The 22,081-nt window shown below is 29.4% G+C and overlaps 1 protein-coding gene across 1 annotated transcript; it reads right to left on the bottom strand.

Annotated features, from left to right (window-relative positions):
- Positions 1 to 881: 881 nt before the first annotated feature.
- On the bottom strand, positions 882 to 21,834 carry Ctl5 (C-type lectin 5). The gene is made up of 5 exons (XM_083055650.1): positions 21,702 to 21,834; positions 6,960 to 7,060; positions 6,151 to 6,345; positions 2,538 to 2,743; positions 882 to 1,413 (listed from the first exon to the last, which is right to left on the bottom strand). Exons 2-5 carry the CDS (start codon positions 7,048 to 7,050, stop codon positions 1,255 to 1,257), a joined length of 651 nt encoding a protein of 216 aa, XP_082911776.1. The 5' UTR covers positions 7,051 to 7,060; positions 21,702 to 21,834; the 3' UTR covers positions 882 to 1,254.
- Between the last annotated feature and the right edge of the window lie 247 nt (positions 21,835 to 22,081).

The following is a 22,081-nucleotide window of genomic DNA, read 5'->3' as shown; positions in this document are numbered from 1 at the left end:
TTGGGCAGATACTTCAAAACAAAATATTTAAATATATAATAGAAGATACAAGATACTTTTTGATATATATTTAAATACTATTTAAATACTTTGGTTTTGACATATATTTAAATACAAATTGTATTTAAATACATTTATAAATACTTTTAAATACAATTATTCTTCAAATTTCCTGATTATATATTGAAAGTAGAATTGTATGAAAATAGAATTAAAAGTAAAATCAGCACTTTGAAAGAGAGATAAGTTCATTTATTTTAACTTTAAACTTCGTAAAATAATAATAATTAAAATAATAGACATATAATGGCATATATATTATATATAATAGCATATATTATAGTAATTTAAGTATAGGTTTTTCAATACAGTATACATAGAGTATACTCTATTTATTTATCATCACTACAAACTATAACTTTGTTAATTCTTATTGCCTTTTAAAAATACCAATGTTTCAAACATTTTGTCAGATAGAAGGCCACGAGTAGGCGAATGTATAAATCCCGCAAAAAAAAAAAACAGTCTCTCTACAGGAGAAGAAGAACATAGACTAGTATCAAATTTTATAAACGCCTTTTTCACACGCGGGATAATAATGTAATTACATAAATACATTTAAATACAAGATACATTTAGATTAAATAATTAATTACAAAATTCAAGATACTTGATTATTCGATATTTAAATACTGTATTTAAATAAGATACATATCTAAATACGTATCTCAGATACTTTAAGATACATATCTGCCCAACCCTGGATATGTGCTATTTCATAGATTCTAAAAGATTTGAACAAATTTGTATAAAGTGTCTTTATAAAAAGCAGAAAAAGATGGCATATATGGGTGCGGGAAAAGCAATATTGATCTCTTAAATACAAATGAGAAAATGCATTTATTCTCGTACGAAATGAGTACAAAAAATTACAAGAATTACGTGTGTATAATACTAAAAAATTGCATTTACCATCTACTTTATTGATCTATCAATCGTTTCCCCTTACGAATAAATTGCGCGGGCACTACAATCGATACTACAATCGCGATTCGTATTAACAAGAATATTGGTTAGTGTAATTATAAATAAAGGTACGACGAAAGAGAAAGAGAGGGAGTGAAAGAAAGAGAAAGAATACACGGTGCGCCTGAAATATCGTCGCGTTTGTCCTGGTATATCTGTCCTCGCAAAATTCTGTCTGCATGTACGACGATGTAGCTTGCTTGTCAGGGTTCGCCTTTGTTTTGCTTCTCACAAACGGATACCTGGATTTCGGGACGCGACGAAGTTGAGGAGCTCGTCGCTGTCCTCGCACACGAAGGGCTTGACGTGGTGACACGCCACGTCGTGCCACTTAATGCCGTCGTTGTAAAAGTTGTTCAGAATGGACAGACAAGACTCATCGTTACCCTATAAATAAACAACATAATTAAAATAATAATAAATAATGGGAAAGGTTTTGATATACAAATACTAAAAGAGGTATAAAAAGCTATAAGATAAATTCTCCTCTAATTGTTTTGAAATATTTTTGGATCTTTTCTTGGACCACATCTTTAGCAGGTTGACTCGGAAAAATTCAGGTGTCTTGTTTTGACCTCAGTTGTTTTGTTATTAAGGAAATCCTGACTTCCGTAAGGTCAGCAAGAAATATTAAGAAATAATTAATTCAAACAAATTCATTGGTTTAATTTTCTATTATATTTATATATACGTATTGTATATTATAAATCCAAAATAAAATATTTCTAATTTCTCAATTATAGAATACAAGTCCTTATTTAATTATGAGAAATATTAGTTTTGCCTCAATTTTTAATTCATAAATAAATAAATAATTCTTGATTCATAAATAAATAAATGATTCTTGATTCATAAATATAATAAAAATTTTATATAAAATACACCAATTTATTTTAAGAACTAACATATTTTTTCATTTACATAGGATTGTTAAAATAGCAAAACAAGCTTTTAAAATAACGTAAACATATAGAAAACATTAGGAGAGAGAGAGAGAAAGGGAGGTACCTGAATTTACATAAATTTCATTATTTATATAAATTTTAATTTTTTTTTTCTTATGAAAAATGTGCAATGTACATAAAGTTTCTATATTTTAGTTCATAGCGAAGTTGAGAGAGCGAAACGCCAATAAAAATTGAATAATAAAGGTCACATATGAGAGCAACGATATAAGTCCAAAGATGGCAAAGCACTTTCACTCTCTCTATCCTACAAGAATATAAATCAGAGTTTCACGAGGTCAGCGTGCACTTTGAAAACATGTTAAATCCCGATTGCTCCATTTGGCAAAGTTTTTATCACAATAAATATGTTATATAATTAATATGTGTATGATAAATATATTATATAATTAATATATATATAATAAATTTATTTAAACAATGTTTATAAAATATATAGGAAAGTCTTACGTTTACATGCGTAAATTATTTGGAATTATATAATATGTAACTATAAAAAAAAGATTATAAAAATATAAGAACTTTGAGAGTGAAAAAATATCGTACCTGAGCAGCTTCGCGGTTGTCTGGTTGCGGTTGACCGTATCCTCCGGTGTTGCTCCAGTCTCCAGAGTTACGTTGAGTCGTTGATCCGATCTTGGCGCCAGATCCGGACCAGAACCAACCGTTAATATTCTGAGGCTGAAGGTCAGGTCGGTCGCAGCCGTTGAAGTTGCACTTCCGGCCGGACGTCCAAATGTATCTCACGTTTCCTGATTGAACGACAGTATCGATGTAATACAAATTTGAGAGTTTGTACTTTCGTGCAATTAATGCGCGACGATAAAGCGAGACGAAATGTTTGCTAGGAAAAAAGAATAAGTTTCAATAAAGAGCGCGAGCTTTTTTATATATATATATAAACTTAATAGAGGAGATAATTAAATTTCTTATAAGCTTGTAAGCTTTAAATTATGACGACTTTCAATCTCTGCAAAAAACCTCTCGTTGCATTGATTATTTTCACCCGGACATCCGCATCACTTGTAACCACAATAAAAATTTCTTTTCCTAGATATAAAATTATCTAAAATATAATGACAGGTATTCATAAACGTTAAATGAGGATCAAGGAAGCGCGGATGAATAACCATTATTTTCTTAATAACACACTGTATATCTTAATCAAATAGCATTCAATTGTCCGAACAATAACTCAAACAACCTCGTATAAAATGTCATATTCGAATTGCAACTCGATTTATCATTAAAAGAAATTACTAACTGGCTCTATCGTATAATAATGCGTGCTGTATAATAATCTTGCAACAAAAGAAAGCTATATTTTATCATTTAATTTTATACGAAATATTTTTGAAATAATTTTACTGAAGTTCTACGAATCTCTATATATGAACAAACATGCTCTGGACACCTGTATAAATATTTACTGAATGAATTATTTACTTAAAGAGAAATTTATATTAGTTTAGAAAATCTACATTGAAGTCTATCATTGAAGTCTTGCATTATTTCACGCGAATTGATTAAAATAAATACAAAATTAGGTATGAAAGATATATCTTATATTTATCAGAACTTTTGCAATGCATTATTTTAATTTATTATTTAATTTATTTTTAATTAAAGTAAATCGCACTACTAAATTTTTCGAACCTGCCGTTCATTGACCTGTCAGACGCCTTAAATTAAGTTTCGCCCGACATTTCCTCATTTTATCTTCCTTATTGTATTTTCACTCTGCGGTTTTCCGCGGAATTTGATTCTCCATCCGTGGAATAATTAAATAACTCACATCCGACAATCTAGGTTTATTACGTAGCACGATGCTTGTTCATTTTTAATTATGGCTTAATTAATAATCTGTATTAGTTTTCTGAAGATAATTTATTTATCGTTTGTTTCTAGAGATAATTTTATTATTTATAATATAAATGAAGAAAAAAAATTTAATGTTGTGCAACAAAGATTTTTTCTAAAAATCTGCATTGATGTAAATAATCTTGATTAATCTCATCTTGATTAATGAATATTGACAACTGGAAGATATCAGAAAAAGGAATTAAAATTAATATAGATGTATAAAGTATAATAATAATTATTTAAACGAGAAATTAATTAGATATTGATTATTTGAAAGTTCAAGAGAAAAGAAAGTGTATAGGATAATGTATTAAGTGAAAACGTGCGTGTGAAACCTTAGCGAAAACTTCTATTATTATAGGATTATTACACGAGAATATAGATATAAATTATATAAATAGATATAAATAGATACAAATTATACAAATTATCAAACAAAAAAGCGACATATTTTTTTTGTGATAATTGCAAAAAGTCACACAAGAATCAGCGATGTTGATGGAATTTGTTGTGCGAAATATTATCATCTTCTAAAAAACGATTTAAATCTTACTTTAAAATAATATAATATCATATTTATTTATTATTTATACTCTTTATTGATTTCTAGTTTTTAGTTTTGGTTTTATTGTTAGTTTAAATTCTTAAGCTTTCAAATGTTCAAATTTTCAAAGTTTCCAATCTTTGAATTTTTAGAGCTTTTTAGTTTTTTTAGATTTTTAAATTTTTAAATTTTAAATTTAAAAATTTTAGACTTTATTCTCAATTCACTCCAATCCAATCCAAATGCAAGGCTAGTTAATATGATTTGTTTCAGTATGTTTTATCTGATTTATTTGAATTATTCGATTAATTATTAGATGTGATTTATAACTATAACCATAAAAAATTAATTCTAAATTTACACACTTATACACAAAAGAACAGTAAAAATTGAAAGCCATCTAAAGCCATGGCTTTATTTTTGTGCTTAAGATATGGGTTAAGAAATTATACTATTTATTGGATCGACTTATATTAAAATCGACATTCTATATTTCAACATTGATCGTTCGAAAATCAAAGTTAATCGGTGTAACAGTCACTTTGGCGAAACATTTCGTGATTATCGACGACCAACAAGAATCCAGCCTGGGAAGACAAATATCTTGTTGAAGTCACAAGTACCTACATAAAGTCCCTTTCACATCGGCTCCTTTTTTCTGCATCAACGGGGCATCAACGGTCAAGTGAAAGTGACCCGCTTAGCCGAGTATAGGGGTATATATACACACGCGAGCATCTATAGTCACCCGCGAGTCTAAATTGCAACTCAAATTCCTCGCACCGAGCAGGTTCAAACTGGGTCGTAGAGAAATGACGGAGAGAAATGACGAGCCACAAGGCACGAAGAATTGCGCCATCAGAATCTATGCGGATAATCCTCGCTACCCCTTCGCGAAATTTAATCGGCAACATCTAAATAAGCAACATTGTGCAATCATTTGCGTCCGCAAACTTTCAGGTTTCTTCTTCGATTAAGTTAGGCTAGCCTAATCTAATCTAACAGAAGAAGAAACCTAAGTTTGCGGGCAAATAATTGCACAATGTTGCTTAGATTTGATTTCGATTAAGTTAGGTTCGATTAGCCTAATGTAACCGAAGAAGAAGAGATTCCGCTTTTACTTCTCACGCGAGAGTGCCTATTTTATTGTATTTTGCGGGCTTGAAATTGCAGCGTGAAAATTTCCCTGTCGACAAATAAACGCGAAATGAACGTTAATGAGATTCTACGTCGAGATTCGTGCCTCTCGAATTTTTAATATAGATCCGGGAAAAAAATTATAAATATACAGCCAGATTCGGAAATTTCCAACAAAATATATGATAATTATACTTCTCTATATGCATGCACATTTTGCAAACTGATTTTGCATTTTGCAACTTTACATGAATTATATATATGGTAATTTTCGTTTTGCAAACAAGTTGAAGCATTAAAAAAATGACGATACATTTTCACTTACGATGATTCTTCGTGCATTGACATTTTTATTTAAGAAAGCGTCAAAAGTCATCAAAAAGGATCTATCACTGAAGCTTGATGTGATGATTGGCTACCGGTTATATTGCATCAACTCGAATAATCAACGATTTAAATTTATCATTTATCAATTCTTCGACTGTCGAAATTATTCTTGAATTATTCGCAAGAGATTATAAGATTGATGAATTTTCATAAGACATATATATACATATATATAGACTGGAAAGAGGCGATAAAAATCTCGAGCTTCTTGTCATCGCAGCAGCTCACCTCTCGCTAATCTCTGCTTGATGAATTCGTTCTCCTGAGGGGTCTCCAGGGACACAGCGTCCATGCAATGACGACGGCAGATGTTGCGAGCGTCCAGCCAATCTACCTCGAGACTTCTGGTCGGCTGATGTTCCCAGCTGAAGAAATACGAGTGAGAGACTCCTCTGCCATCTCTGTATGACGAATGACGGACGCCTGAAAAATGGGGTTAATGCATCATCAATAATATCGTTAATCTCGATCATATTTGAGTTGATCGATAGCTTGGTTCAACAAGTTCATCCAGTCTCATAGAAATCCATTTATATCTATTTATATAAAATATAAAAAATAGACTCTATCTCTGAAATTGTCGATTCGCGGACCTATATGTTAATTAAGACTTTTTTTGTTTGTCTTGATTAGTACTTATTAGTATAGATGGATAAAATATCTGATTTCTTTTCTTTTAACATCCTGTATACAGATCTGTTATAAAAATACTGCACGCGTTTTCATGCAAATATCTCAAAGAATTTGAAGCTATTGAGCTAAAAATGATCTCTTGTATCGTAAAATCGTACATTATAAAAGATCATAAACACAGCACGTCCCATAATACTGCAATCGCGTTCGACATGGCTTAATGTGTATTATTAATTTACACGAAGCCGCCATGAATTACGACACAACAAACGTATTCTAATGAGCGACTCTTCTTTTTCTCCCTCTTTTCTAACTCCGGGTTTCCCGTTATTTTCCACCTAGTTAGTCACACAAGTGTTAACTAAGGAGTGAAAAGATTACGAAATGTCACTTGAAATACTTACGATTCGCGCAGCTTCGCGGATCGGGCAAGGCTAAACGACGTTGGGCATTCACGGCGACGATGCCGACGAGGAGCAAGCAGATGGCCCTCATACTCCCGGACCTTGAAAAGAGAAGGAGACCGGAGATTGGTTTAGAAGCCAATTTCGCAATACATATCATCTCATCGATCGAATCTTTGGACAATTTTATTGAATGGGCTTGTGTCCAAAATCATTCGGAGAGTTTTGAGTGCCAAAAAAAAGGGTTTCAAATCACGTATATCTCGTGAATATACTATATAACCATTTATTTCACAAAAGATTGTACTTAAAAGCTTCGCGTTAACTATTTTCATCAATATTATGTAAGCAATGTTCGACTAAATGATAATGAATTATATAGAATAACTCTAAATAAATCTCTGAAACTTAAAGTCCGTCATTTCGAAGCAAGCATTGATCGTTTATCAGCTCGATGCCACAATTTCGTGTAATGCAACATGCGTATGTGTACATAATTAATGCAACGCGAACGAGAATCATCGCGATTACTAATCCAATCATCCTGAAAATGACTCTCTTTTGATATTGATCGTGAAAATATTTTTTTTACACTACTTCCTACTTTCATTTATTAATTTTCTTTTTTTTATATTAAATATATTTAAAAAATTTATATCTTTATATATTAATTTAGTTCTATCTGTTAAAAAATATAATAAAAGTTGTCTCAAGAAAAATACGAATTAATATTATAATGATTAATATTATATTATTATATTAATATTATTCTATGTATCTCTCGATTAATATGTGAAGGATATATCTAGAATTTAAATATTCTTATGGCATAGACATCCTATTTCCATTTTGTTTATGATTTAATTTCATTTATTAAAAATAAAAGTATAACAGAATACATGCAAACCTATTAGAAAGCTCCGACAATGATGGTTCTATCGTATTCATTTTTTATACAAATAGTTATTACGTAAATTCAGAGCACTTGACATAGACAACCAAACAATGTGTCATAGACCAGAGTAGTATCATGGAATTTGTAAGAAAGTCAGCAATTCTTTTGGGAAATGGGAACGCTGAACATTTGCCAACGCTGTTGAATATGTGTCCAGCAGTTCGAGGTTACGGGGTTACAAGGCTTTTATGATGCCCGCATGTGTGCTGAATTTGCGCAACACAATCCTAATCATTAAAATTTTTGACACAATTTTCTCGCAAATTTAATATAGTTTCATAGAGCTCTCTCGATCACGTTTAATATATAATATCTATTCTTAATGAAATTTATTAGGAATAGTTTTCTTGGTATATTTTTGTAATGTTCAAAATTAATATACAACATTTAAAAAACTATCATTCAAGTATAAGAGTGTTTTTTATACATCATTATTAAAAAATAATGCCTTATTTTGCATAATACTATTTCACAAAGGATAGAAGGAGAAAATAACTATGTGATATATATATTATACTTATACAATTTTTTTTAAATTTTTTCTTTAAATCTTTTTTCTCACATTGCATTTAATTTGTATTACTAAAAGATGCCTTCCTGATTTTCTTTATGTTAATCAATTATTAGAAAAAAAATAATAATTGTTATATATTAACTATTAGAAATTCTGTTTTCTCCTGTAAGGACAATGTTGTCTCATAGTTGTTGTCTACTTCACGATTAATCAATATTCTAACTCGATTTAATTAAAAGTAAACGGCGAATCGAATTATGACTTCCGGATTGATTTCGCGTGATATAAATGTCGGCGCATCGTGATGGTTTTACTAATGACTGTCATCCATTGCCAGGACAAATGCAAAGCGAACCACTTTCTAGAAAATCAAATGATACGACAAAGCCATTGCAAAACAATCGTCTATAGAGCTACCAAGTAAAAGCTATGCAATTAATCGCTACTATCTTTAGTTCGGAAAGCAATACTTTGCACGAATAGAAAAAAACTGTCAAAGAATGACAAAGCTGGTTTCTTGCAATCTCTTAATTTGATTGTAATTCTTTCAAAGAAATTATACAAAGAACAAAATTTTCACATCTCTCGACATTCAGATTAAATAAAATTAGGAGACATAATTAACATTTAACTCTCTGCAGTATAAAATTAAATTATTATAATGATTTAATGGTTTCAGTGAAATTATAATGAATGATCCTTGTAATAGATAGCGATGTGATTGTAGGTGATGTTTGTTTTATTCATGATGAAAACGACTTGGCTACATAAGGGAAAATACATTTTCAAATAATTATTGGTAGAAAGTAATTAAAAATTATCGAATCATGTGAAAATTGATTTGAAGAGAATATCAAGAGGAAGATCACTTATCGCTGAATTATTTACTCTGATTATCTAGTTTGGTAAACTTGTATATCAAACTTGTATATCAAACAATAAGTATACAATACACGACGAGTAGAATCATGAATTTGCTGAATGTCTGATTTAGTCACTGTAGCATATATTCATATTTCACTATATCAAAGACTTACGGTTATAATACATTCCTCCTTTTCGAGAAATAATAAACTGGTTTGACTCGAAGGTCTATTATATATGTACATGTATATGTAAGTGGCGTTTTTGCATGATCATTAATATTCAGATTACTGTGATATACTGCCATAGACTTTAATAGTTAAAATAATTATATTAATGAAAATTATAAATAGAGAATTTCTTTATTAATAAATATAGGTGTCAGCAATTGCATTTTAAATTTGATAATTAACAAAAATAAATTAGATTAATTATTTGAAGAAATTTGTGAAAAATTCCAAACGTAAGAACTTTGCCGTATCTATAAACAATGCAATCAAATCTCGGAATTGTCAGAAAAAAGTTAGATCAAAAAGTATATCTCCATTTAATCTTCTATAGTAGAACGGTTTTTTGACAATCGTTTCCTTCGCGCATAGCCGTCAATTAAAATGGAAACGTAAATGTTATTACAACGCTGTAATAATGTACTATGTGCCATGTGAGATGTGATACCTGTTAAATGTATACCGCGTGAAATGGAGTGTTCAGATCGAAAGTTGATAGCTCAACGCTAGAATAGAGGTTGATGGGTTATGAGAGCAGCAATATGTATTAGCGAGATAAAAACATTGTGTGTTTAATGGTCGATTCTAATGAACGAGACTAATACTAATGAACCGGTAGAAAGGATACAAAGTGAATAAAACCATGCATCGAATAAATTGAGGATAAGATTGTTGACATCTTTTTCACATAACTATCATGCATCGTGTCTTGGATTAAATTAGTCTTAGAGATTTCTTGTATTATTTTCATTCCCCATTTTACTTTCAAAATGTTTCAATTGAAACAGGCTTTCTCTTTTATATAGAATTAAATTAATATTTTTAAAAACTATATATATTTACAAAAAACTAAATATATTTTCAACTATTAATAATTTTGTAACTATTATAAACACATTTAATGTATGATATCGCAGTTTAAAATATATCTATACGTCAAGTTAGATAGTTTTTTAAGTTAAGTTAAATTAATTATTTTTTTGTTTCTTTAACGAATTATAATTGCATTTATTGTTTATTGTTATTTATATTTATTTTTTAAATGCATACTTATAGAGAAACAAAAACTATTAAATATACACGTCAATGTATGTTTGCTATAGGATAACATCAGCATCAGATGAAAGGGTTAACGATGTCTTAATGATGTATTATTAGACCTCTCTTTTCTAGATATTAATTCAATTTTCTCGTACGAGAAGTGTTATGCGGACATAATATTAACACACATACTTAACAATAGCCGAGTGATTTCAACGAGTGCTTCCTCTTTTTGTCGACATTACAAAACTTGTCGTTAAGTCATTCTCAAACTCTCGGTCTCCTGATGATCTTACATCAACGTCAAAACGATATGTTTAGAGAAGATCATGATTTTCTGATGAAAGACACGAGAAAAGAAAAAAAGAGAAGCATTCCACATCTCGAGCCTATTCAAATATGATCGCAGAGAACGGATGCCACGGATTTAGTTGTTATCGAGTCTATGGTTGTGCAAAATTCTCTTGCGAAAGAACATTTCCATGCACGAGAGCAAGCGTACTTCACATAGTAATATATCTTCATTATACATGTCTTCACCTACGCAATTTTCCTCTTTGAAACGTGTCTCTTCTCGTGCGTGATTATTTTTCTTTCATTTTTTTTTTTATTTTTACACACAATAGGGCTCTAATATGCACTTAACATATATTCTGGTCAAGCAAAAGTATATATATTTATTTACGAAGCAGAATTATTTTACATCGCGCAATTCGCTATTCAATAGAATCAAATTTAAATAAGATATAAGTTTGAATCAAAATAATAATTAAAATTATCAAATTAAATATTTAAATTAATAATTGAAATTAAAATAAGATATAAGAATTGAAAGATAATTACTAATAGCAAATAATAATTATCCAACGCTTATTTTTCCGCGTAAGGAATAATTCCTAATACACGAAGATTTTTGTCTTTCCTCCTCTTCTTTTTGGATATATAATGTAATCTAGAATAATGGAAAGAGAATAATGATTCTCGCGAGAGTTTTCTTTTATAGAGTTAATGATGCTGCCGTAAATAACTTCTAACTGCGAACTCTTCTCACGTACTTTATCATTTCTCATCCTATCCAGAGACGCGGAAGCATTAACGTATGCATCGCTATTATATGACGTAACGGCAGCTAATTAATGTAATGCAAACGTAGACGCTAATTCATTAAGGCGCGCCATTATATTGCTTTTCACAAATCGGGAGATACTATATTTCACTATTTCTTAAAAGACAGGACGTTACGTAATCGGTAATTAAGTCATCATCTCTTTTATATGTAGTAATCACATGACAGAACAGGAATTAAATTAACTGAAAGTCACTTAATATTGGGTTTGTTTTTTATCGCTGCACTGATGAATTAGTGTACACTGGTGCAATAAGTTAAAGACAAATATATTTTGTTTCACTCCAACTTACTGCACTGGTTCACCAGTGCAGCGATAAAGAACAAACCCATTATTTTATTATGTCATTCTTTTGGAAAGACAATTTTGTGGAACAAATTACACCCTTTCGCGAGAATCTTTTCATTTTTTATCGAGAACGAAACGGAGAAAAATATGTTTCAAAATTTTGAGTAAAGCTTATGTTAAATTATGAATCTGAAAATATTAATCACGCGATGATAGTGTAATAATATTAAAAAGTATATGTTAATTTTTTCTTAATTTTATTTGAAGTTAAAAAGTAAAACTAGTGGAAATTTAAAATACTATAATAATGTAGGTAAGATATAATTATAATAATAAATAAATAAGTAATAATAAATAAATAAATAATAATACATAATAAGTAATAGTAAATAAATAAGTAATTATAAAATTATGAATTTAATAGATCATAAATATAATAAATAAAATAGATACGGAATTATGATCTTTTCTGAATATAAACGGAGTTGAAAGACAATGTCGGTATACGTTATTCGCGATCCGCAAAAAGATAATAAGATATTCGCGGATGTGTCTTTAGAAACGAGTCGTACACAACCAGTGAAACTTGATGTGATTTTGCAATGCGTTTTTTTTTTTATCTAATTTTTATCAGGCAGCCGACTTTCCTCGAATCACGGTTGTCGGTCTCAGCGAGGGGCTGCGAACTTTCTAAACCATTCGTGACACTCGCGTCACGAAGTGGAGGCTTCGGATGAGCATCACCGTCCAAAGATATGGCTCGTTAGCAGAGATGTGCATTATTTGAAATAGATGCATTTAATAGTGGAAATACAAAATATAAAATGCCTATTTTATATTTTGCACTTAAAATATTTTTTTTTTTTTCAAAAAAACTATTTTACATTTTCATTTAAATGATTCTCATTACTCATTTTCTATTTCAAATTTTTCTTAGAAATTAAAAATTAATCGAGATATCAATAATATGTATGTACAAAGTAATGATGTCACATCCTCATTCTAGCATCACTGGTTCTAATTATCTAAAACCTTGTAGAAGGAAAATGAGGAATTTCCTCTTACAATTAGAAAGAGTTGTTTTTCTGAAAGCACATTCCACTTTTAAAGAGCATTGTAATCAAATGTCGTTTTAAAAGAATAACTAAATGTCTATAAACAATATAGGCAATCTTTTTTTGTAATTCCCCATGTAAATGTTTATGTAATTTAATTTTTGTAATTTAAGTTTATTATATCAATTATTTTATCAATTTTAAATGAGCAAATAATATTTTATTTGTTCGGGAATATGATACTGTGTTGCTCGAATTATGTTTTATAAATATTTTTACGAATTGCAAGCCACACACACATTATTTATAGCACTATTGATCTTGATTGTACAAAACTTTAACAAAAAATAATTTCCTAAAAGTCTGCAATCTATTTCGTCAGATCTTTAATTCTTTTAAAAGTGAATAAAAGCAAAATAACTAGACTATTTTATGTATGCACTTTTTACTATACATATATGTCGCTGTGTGATAATCGATGTTTAATCTGAAGATATAAAAGCAGTAGATATTTATATGCTAAAAAATTATATGAAAAAGTTCATTTTCGTTTGTATTATGATTATTTTCTGTGAAACAGAATTACGTGAAATACAAAGATATAAAAAAGTCATGGAACAAGATGACATTTTAGTAGCTAAAGAATATCAAGCCTTTTCGATGCAAATTTTTAGGGATAAAAAGTATGGGATGAAATTTATATTTCTTATTAATAAGATTATTAATAGGAAATTTGTCAACGAATGCAAACGAGTGATATTTTTAAAGAATTCCAAGGAATTCCGGAATTAAGATAGTATCGCGATATTGCTCTTTTACGCGATACATATATGTATATTATTGATGCTAAATTTTAAACATGCACGTAAATTATCCAATCTGATTAAGACATTACATAATATATAGTATAAAATTATATCAGAAGGATCTGACATTAAATTACGAATATATTACGTTAAATCTTTAATCCCAATTTAATCTGCATATACATATGTATATTGCACATCATATATTGATGAATATAAAAATATCAGATATAAGGTAGTGCTCTGCCCACTAATTATATTATTATTATATTATACTATAATTATATTATATATATATAATTATATAATATAATTATATATGTATAATTTTATATAATTATATATTATGTTATATATAATTTTGTATATATATATATATATATATAATTATATAAAATAAAGAAATATATATGTATATAAAATTATATAAAATAAAAAATATATAAAATTATATATGTTTAGAAAATTATATATATATATTTTAAGAAAATATGATAAGAGATATGAAAAGCCAAAGGGATATCCTCAATGTACACGGTCATCTCGAGGAGCCAGAGCCTTTGCTCTCATCGGATAGTTTGATATGGCATATACGCAGTAATAGAAAGGAAAGTTGTTTCAGAATCGATTCATTAGTCCGGTTATCTCCTGTCGTCGCAAAGACACGTGCATCGCCCGAGGGTTTTCGAAGACGACGAAAAAGATGATCTTGAAATTCGGTACCGTTATGAGCCACCGGGTATATATGCTCCTTAGCGGCTTTTCGTTTCTCTTTCGGGGAGAGCCGCGCAAGTTGACTATTTTACTAATTAAGGCACATGTTCTTTTTGTGATGGAATCTCTCGATACAGCATTCGTATCACATTATTTTTTGTATATTATTTGATCACATTTTTATTGCCGAGATTTTACAAAACGTTAATTAATGGATTTTTATAATGGGTTTAATAATGAATTTTTATAAAAAATATATATTTTAATATATTAATATATTAATATTTTTTTAAGTATTTTATTTATAAAAGTTTTTAGCTCAACCGAGACATCAACTTCAAGGAATCTTAATAATGAATATTGATGTCATTCTAAATATATTCTGTTCTATATTTATCTCTGTTTAATTGAAAGTTTCGAATTTTTCTGATTTTATCTGTTATTTAACAACCTGTTTCTTGCATCACGGTCTTTAATTATAATACTCAAGTATATATCATAATGTCTTGCATTTTGCATGTACGCGTTAGCACGCGTGATGCACTTTCTAGTATAAAAAGTATTAGGATACAACTATTTTTCGATGTTAGCAATGTATTATAATCAAGATTATCACAAGATTACACAATATGATTTATATAACCGTAAAAAACTGCTTATTATTATGAGAACAATATATAATTATACATTAATATAATATACTGGTACTTATACATAATAATTAATACAACACATGTGTTGCCTTAGAGGTATTTTTTATTTATCGATTTTATTTTATAAAAATTATAATTATTAAATTATAATTATTTAAATTAATATAATTACAAATCAATAATTATTATTTATAATATTTATTTTATTAAAATTAGTAAAAAAATGTGTTTTATCTTTTATAATATCTTTTACTTTTACTTTATTACAGCTAATTTTTTCTCCATCATATAATATTAATTTGCTATACACTTCTTCATAGGATGCACGCTAGTGTAAGTGATAGAAGGTGATTGTTACTCATTATTTTTTTTTGTAATAATGTTTTGTTATATCGGAAAAACAATGTAGGTTCTGTTCAATATGTTTGATTAACATTTGTGGTTTGCGGTAAACTGGAAGTACGTCGCGGTCAAAAAAGTGACAGAGATTAATAATAACTCGCCGTGTTGAAAGCAGATGCTCTGACCGTTTACCTTACTCATGTCAGTGCCTCTCTCTGCGGAGGTATCGATATCTTAACGGTTCGTACCCCTGTAATTTGAACGTGAGCAGTAACCACGCACTACAGCAATTTGCTTTACACATACTAGTTACGTTGTAACAAGCCGCAATGTAATAATCTATCTGCTACTTACAAGACAATCGTTAAAATAATCATAATGATTATTCAATTAAGGAGAAACGTTTGTGCTCCGAGCAGCGTTGCAGATATTTGCAGTAGGACATAGAATTTTTCGTTGACCGGAAATGCAAAATAATTGTAGAGAAAAGACAGAAACTATTATGTTTTTCTTTTACATGTCGAGCAAAAGTTAGAATCTTAGAATGTAGAATCTTGTTGGTATAAAATGAGATTTAAGATTTCTCCAATAGATTGAGATAATGAAATTTTTCATTATTAACGTACTCTATTTTTCGTGACTAAATTATATATAATATTCACAAATAAAAAAAAATATTATATCTAAAATATCTTTTGTAAAAATCTTCTCTAAAAAATTAATAAATTAAATATTTATTATATAATTATATATATGTATTAAATTACATATAATTTTCACAACTAAAAATAGATAATTAAATTTTTTATTGAAGTCCCGCACACGAGAAAGAAATTCATACGCTAATTTCCTATCTAAAATACACACAAATTTAAGTCTACAATGATTTCTATCGTTTAAACAAGTAGTTGTACGGTGATCTCGGGGCAACATCAAAACCATCATGACACCTGTCCGACTTGACGTCGAGCTTTCCAGGTATTCGTGAGACGCGGCCATTCACGCGAACAGGAACGAGAATGAGAATGAGTATGAGAATGAGAACCGTAGGTGTTGTAGGATAAGAGCGAATGTATGCTTGCATGCCTCTACACATACACACGTGTATGTGTGTATGTGTGTGCGGACCACATCGCGTTGTAACCGTTAGCTGGCCGGCTTTACATCCAGCCGGCTCTCTTCCAGGAGTCTCTTACAGTTTGTCCGAGGTGGACTTTTGTTAACGGCAATGTTGGTATCCCGTGTATTACTACGAACCGCGTCTGGATTCTGGAGAATCCGACACGGCAAGAAACGAGACGCGAATCAAGTCCGTAAAAAAAGGAAAGACAGGAGTCCACCTCGTTAATGACTCCCATCGTCTGAGCTCTATTGGGGATTTGCTACTTGATACTTAAGTAGAAATGCGCTCATGAGTCATATCGCGGAATCTAAAAGCAGGAGATAGCAATCCCAAGTTTCGAATTTTTTATTTACGCCGAATCAACTAGATAATCTTCACCTTTCTTCCTCTTGAATGAAAGATATGACGCAAAATTATACTTCCATCGATTGTGTAGAATCGTGCTTTCAGCATATTTCTATATTTGCTTATAACTTATTCTTTTAATTTTCATTGATCACCGTTATTTTTAATTTTCTATAATATATATATATATATATATATATATATTTTAATTTTATTCTAAATTATTATATTCAAATACAAATATCATATAATATTTAAATACATATCACTTTTTTCTTTAGAATATGTCAAATGTTGAACGATATATATTAAAATTAATTTCTAATTTCTCATTTCTTATATATTTATACTTTATATATATTCTACAGTTTTATATATATTTTGATATATTTTTAAATCACGTGTGATTTTTTTAGCAGTTCAAAAAATTTTTATTAAAAGTATCTTCAAATATAAATGTTTTGAACTGCTAAAAAAAATCGATGTTGATTTAAAAATATATCAAATAATAAAACTGCGCTTTGATTAATGCTTTATTGAAAAAAAAACTTCAAATATATAGGTGCATTTGAAAAAGCGTTTATTACAGACTCGCAAAATTCCTGGACGGTAATTTTATTTTATTTGTGCTATCTACTTCACAGAAACGATATTAATCTTTGTTCCTCTGCTTTGTTTTGTGTGATGCAAATTCTCTTAAGGATCGCGTTATGCTCATTTTACTCACACAAAGTGTCGAAATTCTGCGATAGCACAAAATGTACAATCGTGTACGCTTTCCACTTCTTTGCTTTGTGCGAGAAGGTAAATCGCAATTTATCTTAAAAGCGCGAAATTTACTTTATTTCTAGAAAACGTGACGGTATATATTTTACCAATTTCCATTGACTTATCGTACGTTAGAACTTGCAACGAAACACAAAAATATATATTTCTTATTTCGAACTACTTTACAATACATTAAGAACTCATACAAATCGGGGGAAAACTCTTTCGTAGATGAAAAGAAAAATAAATAAAATAAATAAAAATAGAGAGAAGCATGACAAATAACACAAGTGAAAGGAAATTTCAAAGGTGACGGATCATTAAGGAAATATTTTTAAAATACTTCCCTGCATATAAATAATGTATGTAACGTCCTATGTATACAATGAAAAAATTAAAAGTGTAAAAATATCTAGACACAAGTGCAGACGCGTGTAATCGCGTTTATGTAATCGCGCCATTTTATTTAAAGATAAAAGAGCGAAAAAAAGGATAAAATGCCAGGAAATTCTCCTACGAAATGAAATATGTTTCGAAACAATCATTAAGAGTCTTAAATTCCTCTGGTGAGAGGCCATGTATGTACATGTTTTTTTATAGTTGACCTAAACAACATAAACGACCGATGTAAGAACGTTCTAAACATCGATTTCGCAAAAAAGAAAAACATTATAATAATTCAAAGAATTTAAATATTCATTAGTTCGTAAAATAAAATCAGTTAATGTCAACAAATTCATTTGAAGCTTAAAGATGAAAATAGTTTTATAGCATGATTAGTAAGTTACGACATATAAAAAGATGTAAAGAGAAACTATACGATGCTGTGTGGTTTGCTATTAATATATTTTATCGATAATTGAAATAGGTCTTTTAGGTATTGTAAAATTTCGAAAAAATAGTTTTTCACCAATTTTATATTAAATAAAGAATTCGATTTCTATTATAAAATTTTAAATACATAAATCTTTATATTTCAATAGCAAATATTTGTTCCTCTATTAAACTTATTTCCTCTCTATTTACTCATTTATTTTTACTACTTACTATTTTACTTTATTAACTAATTTATTTTTAATTATTTAATTTTTACATAAAATCTATATTTATTTTTTACATTAATCTGCATTGTTATTAAAATAGACGTTTTATTATACGGATTTATTTTTAGAGATGCTCTCTTTTTAAGCATTCAAAGATATTCCACCTCTCTTGTAAAAAAATTGACAAGTATCGTTCTACTCGAATGACTCTTCGACGTTCAGAATTAGCGAGAAAGCATGTAGAACAGAACAAAGCCAATCGAAATAAGGACACGCTACTGAAGATGAGGGAGATGGCTGGCAGATTCGAAGGTACTTTCGAAACGCGGCCATATCAAGATGATAAAAAGAAGATCGTTCAATCAATAATGCATTGACGTGTGGTTCGAATGATACGAATCACTCGTTCAGGAAGTTAATTGTACGGCAAATCGTTTTACAACAATCTGAGCTCTGTTATAAAACGATTGCATACATAAAAATATTTAGAAATATCTGATATTCATTTTCATGACAGGTATCTTGCTCGATATTTATTTTTAATTATATTTAATAATTTTTAATATTTTAAATTATTTTTGTATTATTTTAAATATTTTATTTTTTAATAATTGATAATTAAATTTAATAATTAATTTTTATTTATTTAAGAAGCCGAAGTACCGATAACTTTGCTTATACCAGTAAGCAATTTAAAAACAAACTTTCATTAAAGATCTAGAATCTTTAATGAATCATCTTATTCACATGTAAATCTAATCTTAAATACGAAATCTGTATCCTTATCGATGGATCAAACTTTAAATTTTTAACGATTTTGTTATTATTTCGAATGCATCCGCCTAATGTGTATGTAAGCTTACACATTTCTGAGATGTTCTTAGTGTTGTAAAAAAATTGACCACGTGTTGTCGGACGGTAAATCGAGTAGATCCGTTACTTACAACTCTTGCATATAAACTTTCACAAGCGATCGTTTACTTATCTCGTTAATAAATCGAAGACCTCGTACAAGATAAACGCGAGAATATTAATCTTGAATCTCAATACACGCGCTACTAAGTATTTATTGTTTATCATCAATACGGATATTTTAAATTAAAATTGGCGAAAAGGCGAAGAAATGAAAATATTTCGTAAATAGTTTCGAAGTGTTGAAAGCAAAAAAATGGGAGACATTTTCTACATTTTTTAAAGAGAGAGAGTTTATACTTATTTAAAAAGTTATTTAAAAATTAAAAATTTTTAAATTATTTAAAAATATAACGTGTGAAAAAGACTTTTTACTAAATTAGGTTAAAGAATATGTGGGACAGATTTGTCTAATTTACTCTTTCTTTGTATATGAATATCATTTCTAATTGCATACTTTCTTCGTTTAAAGACCTTGTCATCTCTCGTCGGTATGAAAATTAATATCGCCTATCTTTCTACCTATTATTAACATAATTACGAGATATACCAGACCGTGTTTTCACTATGTAAAAGTTAATCACGAACGACATACTAATTACAACTTTTAGTTCTAAGAAGATGGCATATTGCTTTTTGAAAATTTTAGTTCGAGAGAGACCGAGTTACATAAACATTTCATATTTATATATTTATATATTATATTAAGTATCAAGAAATAGTAAAATACACTTCTCTCGAAGAATTTTTGTCAATAAAATAAGTCGAAATCTATCGAAAAATCCATCATTAAAATTAATGTCACGTATTCTGACACATAATCAAATAATAACGTGAGTTTCTCGCGCATTTTTAAAAATTAAAAAGTTTGTTGGCTTTAATTGTATAATTTGACGGATACAGCGTACAATGACTTTGAAATTGAAATGCAACATCCTGTCATCATCTCGTATATAAACCGAGAATTGAGTAATGTGCGCGTTAGACCTAAGATGTAACTTTCAACCGCCTTAACTTGAACAAAAGCTCGTAAAATCGTTGATGCAACATTACTACATTACATTCTCATGCAACATATTATTTCTGTCGACGTATTGCGGCTCCGTCCGAAATGAGGGGAAGGCTCTAACAAAGACAGAAATTTTCCGAGCTTTTACAAATGATTATATCATATCTTTGGCAAATTAGAGAGTTATCAAACGTTAGTATATAATTTTATCGGAAAAGATGTACATGCGCTCATAAAATATATCAGCTTCAAAGCCCGCATGGTTTTAGTGAGTTCAATGTGCGATATTATATATAATTGTAGAAGAATATATCTTATACCTTACATTTTCACTAATTAGCATCAGTGTCATTATAGAGATCATTTTCCAAATATATGCTTATCATCACTTTCCGAATTATTTATAGAGAATTGTCGAAATTTTCGACAGAAATAAAATTGGCTTTTAAATTTTTCTTCTAAGAAGAAAAAATTTAAACCAATTTTATATCGAGTCGTCTCAATATAAATACAAAATAGAAAAATAATTGATCGAAGATTCTTAAATCATTTTTATTTCAAGATTTCAACAGCGAGAATGAAATATTTTTAAGAAGAAGAAAAAGAAGAAATTAAATATTTAAAAGATATATTTAAAAAGCAATTTTATATCTCTTCTTTTTTATTTCATGTCTTCTTAGAAGAAGAAGAATTAAATATCTTCTTCTTCAAAGAAGATAAAATAAAGAAGAATAGATATAAAATTGATTAACAATAAGTCAATATTTCTTTTAAATATTTAATTTCTTCGAAGAAGAAAAAGATATGTTATTCTTGCTCTAAAATCTCGAAATAAAAATGATTTAATAATCTCCGGTCAATTACTTTTCTACTTTGTACTTATATTGAGACGTCGATATCACAGCAGCATCGAAATTTAAATTCATATTAATCCTCGAATAAAATACTGTACTTACTGAAGAAGCAGCGGTCCTTGAGGATGCTCGAGGAGAAGTTTCGAGGATAATCGATGATCCTCTTCCTTCTGGCTGGTCTTTTCTTCTGCTCGGACTTACCCAGGAGGACCGTGAGCTTCGAAGAGACTTCGATGAGTCGGTCGACGACGATAAGAGGAACCAAGGGTCGAGAGAGTGTCGTAGCTCAGGATGATCCGATGAATCGGAAATACGGGAAAGGAATGAACTGGCGGACGGTCGTGATGAGCCGGTATATAGTCGGCCCACATTCCCTAGTGGTACGAGTAACCTAAATTTCTCCCACCAGAGCGGGACATCATCCTCATCAGGTAGACACTGCTGGGTCCTCCACAGGTGGGGTTCGTCCACCCCACCTGTTC

Source organism: Prenolepis imparis, unplaced genomic scaffold, assembly GCF_030444845.1.
Source record: "Prenolepis imparis isolate NDT839.2.m4 unplaced genomic scaffold, iyPreImpa1.0 SCAF_15, whole genome shotgun sequence".
NCBI classification, from domain to species: domain Eukaryota; kingdom Metazoa; phylum Arthropoda; class Insecta; order Hymenoptera; family Formicidae; genus Prenolepis; species Prenolepis imparis.
This window is presented reverse-complemented; position numbering and strand designations above follow the sequence as displayed.

Coding starts and splice junctions, on each gene's coding strand:
- Ctl5 (XM_083055650.1), bottom strand. CDS start 7,050: ATGAGGGCCATCTGCTTGCTCCTCGTCGGCATCGTCGCCGTGAATGCC. Junction 6,346..6,959: donor TCCGCGAAGCTGCGCGAATC/GTAAGTATTTCA, acceptor CCCATTTTTCAG/GCGTCCGTCATTCGTCATAC. Junction 2,744..6,150: donor CAAGCAGAGATTAGCGAGAG/GTGAGCTGCTGC, acceptor TCGTTCAATCAG/GAAACGTGAGATACATTTGG.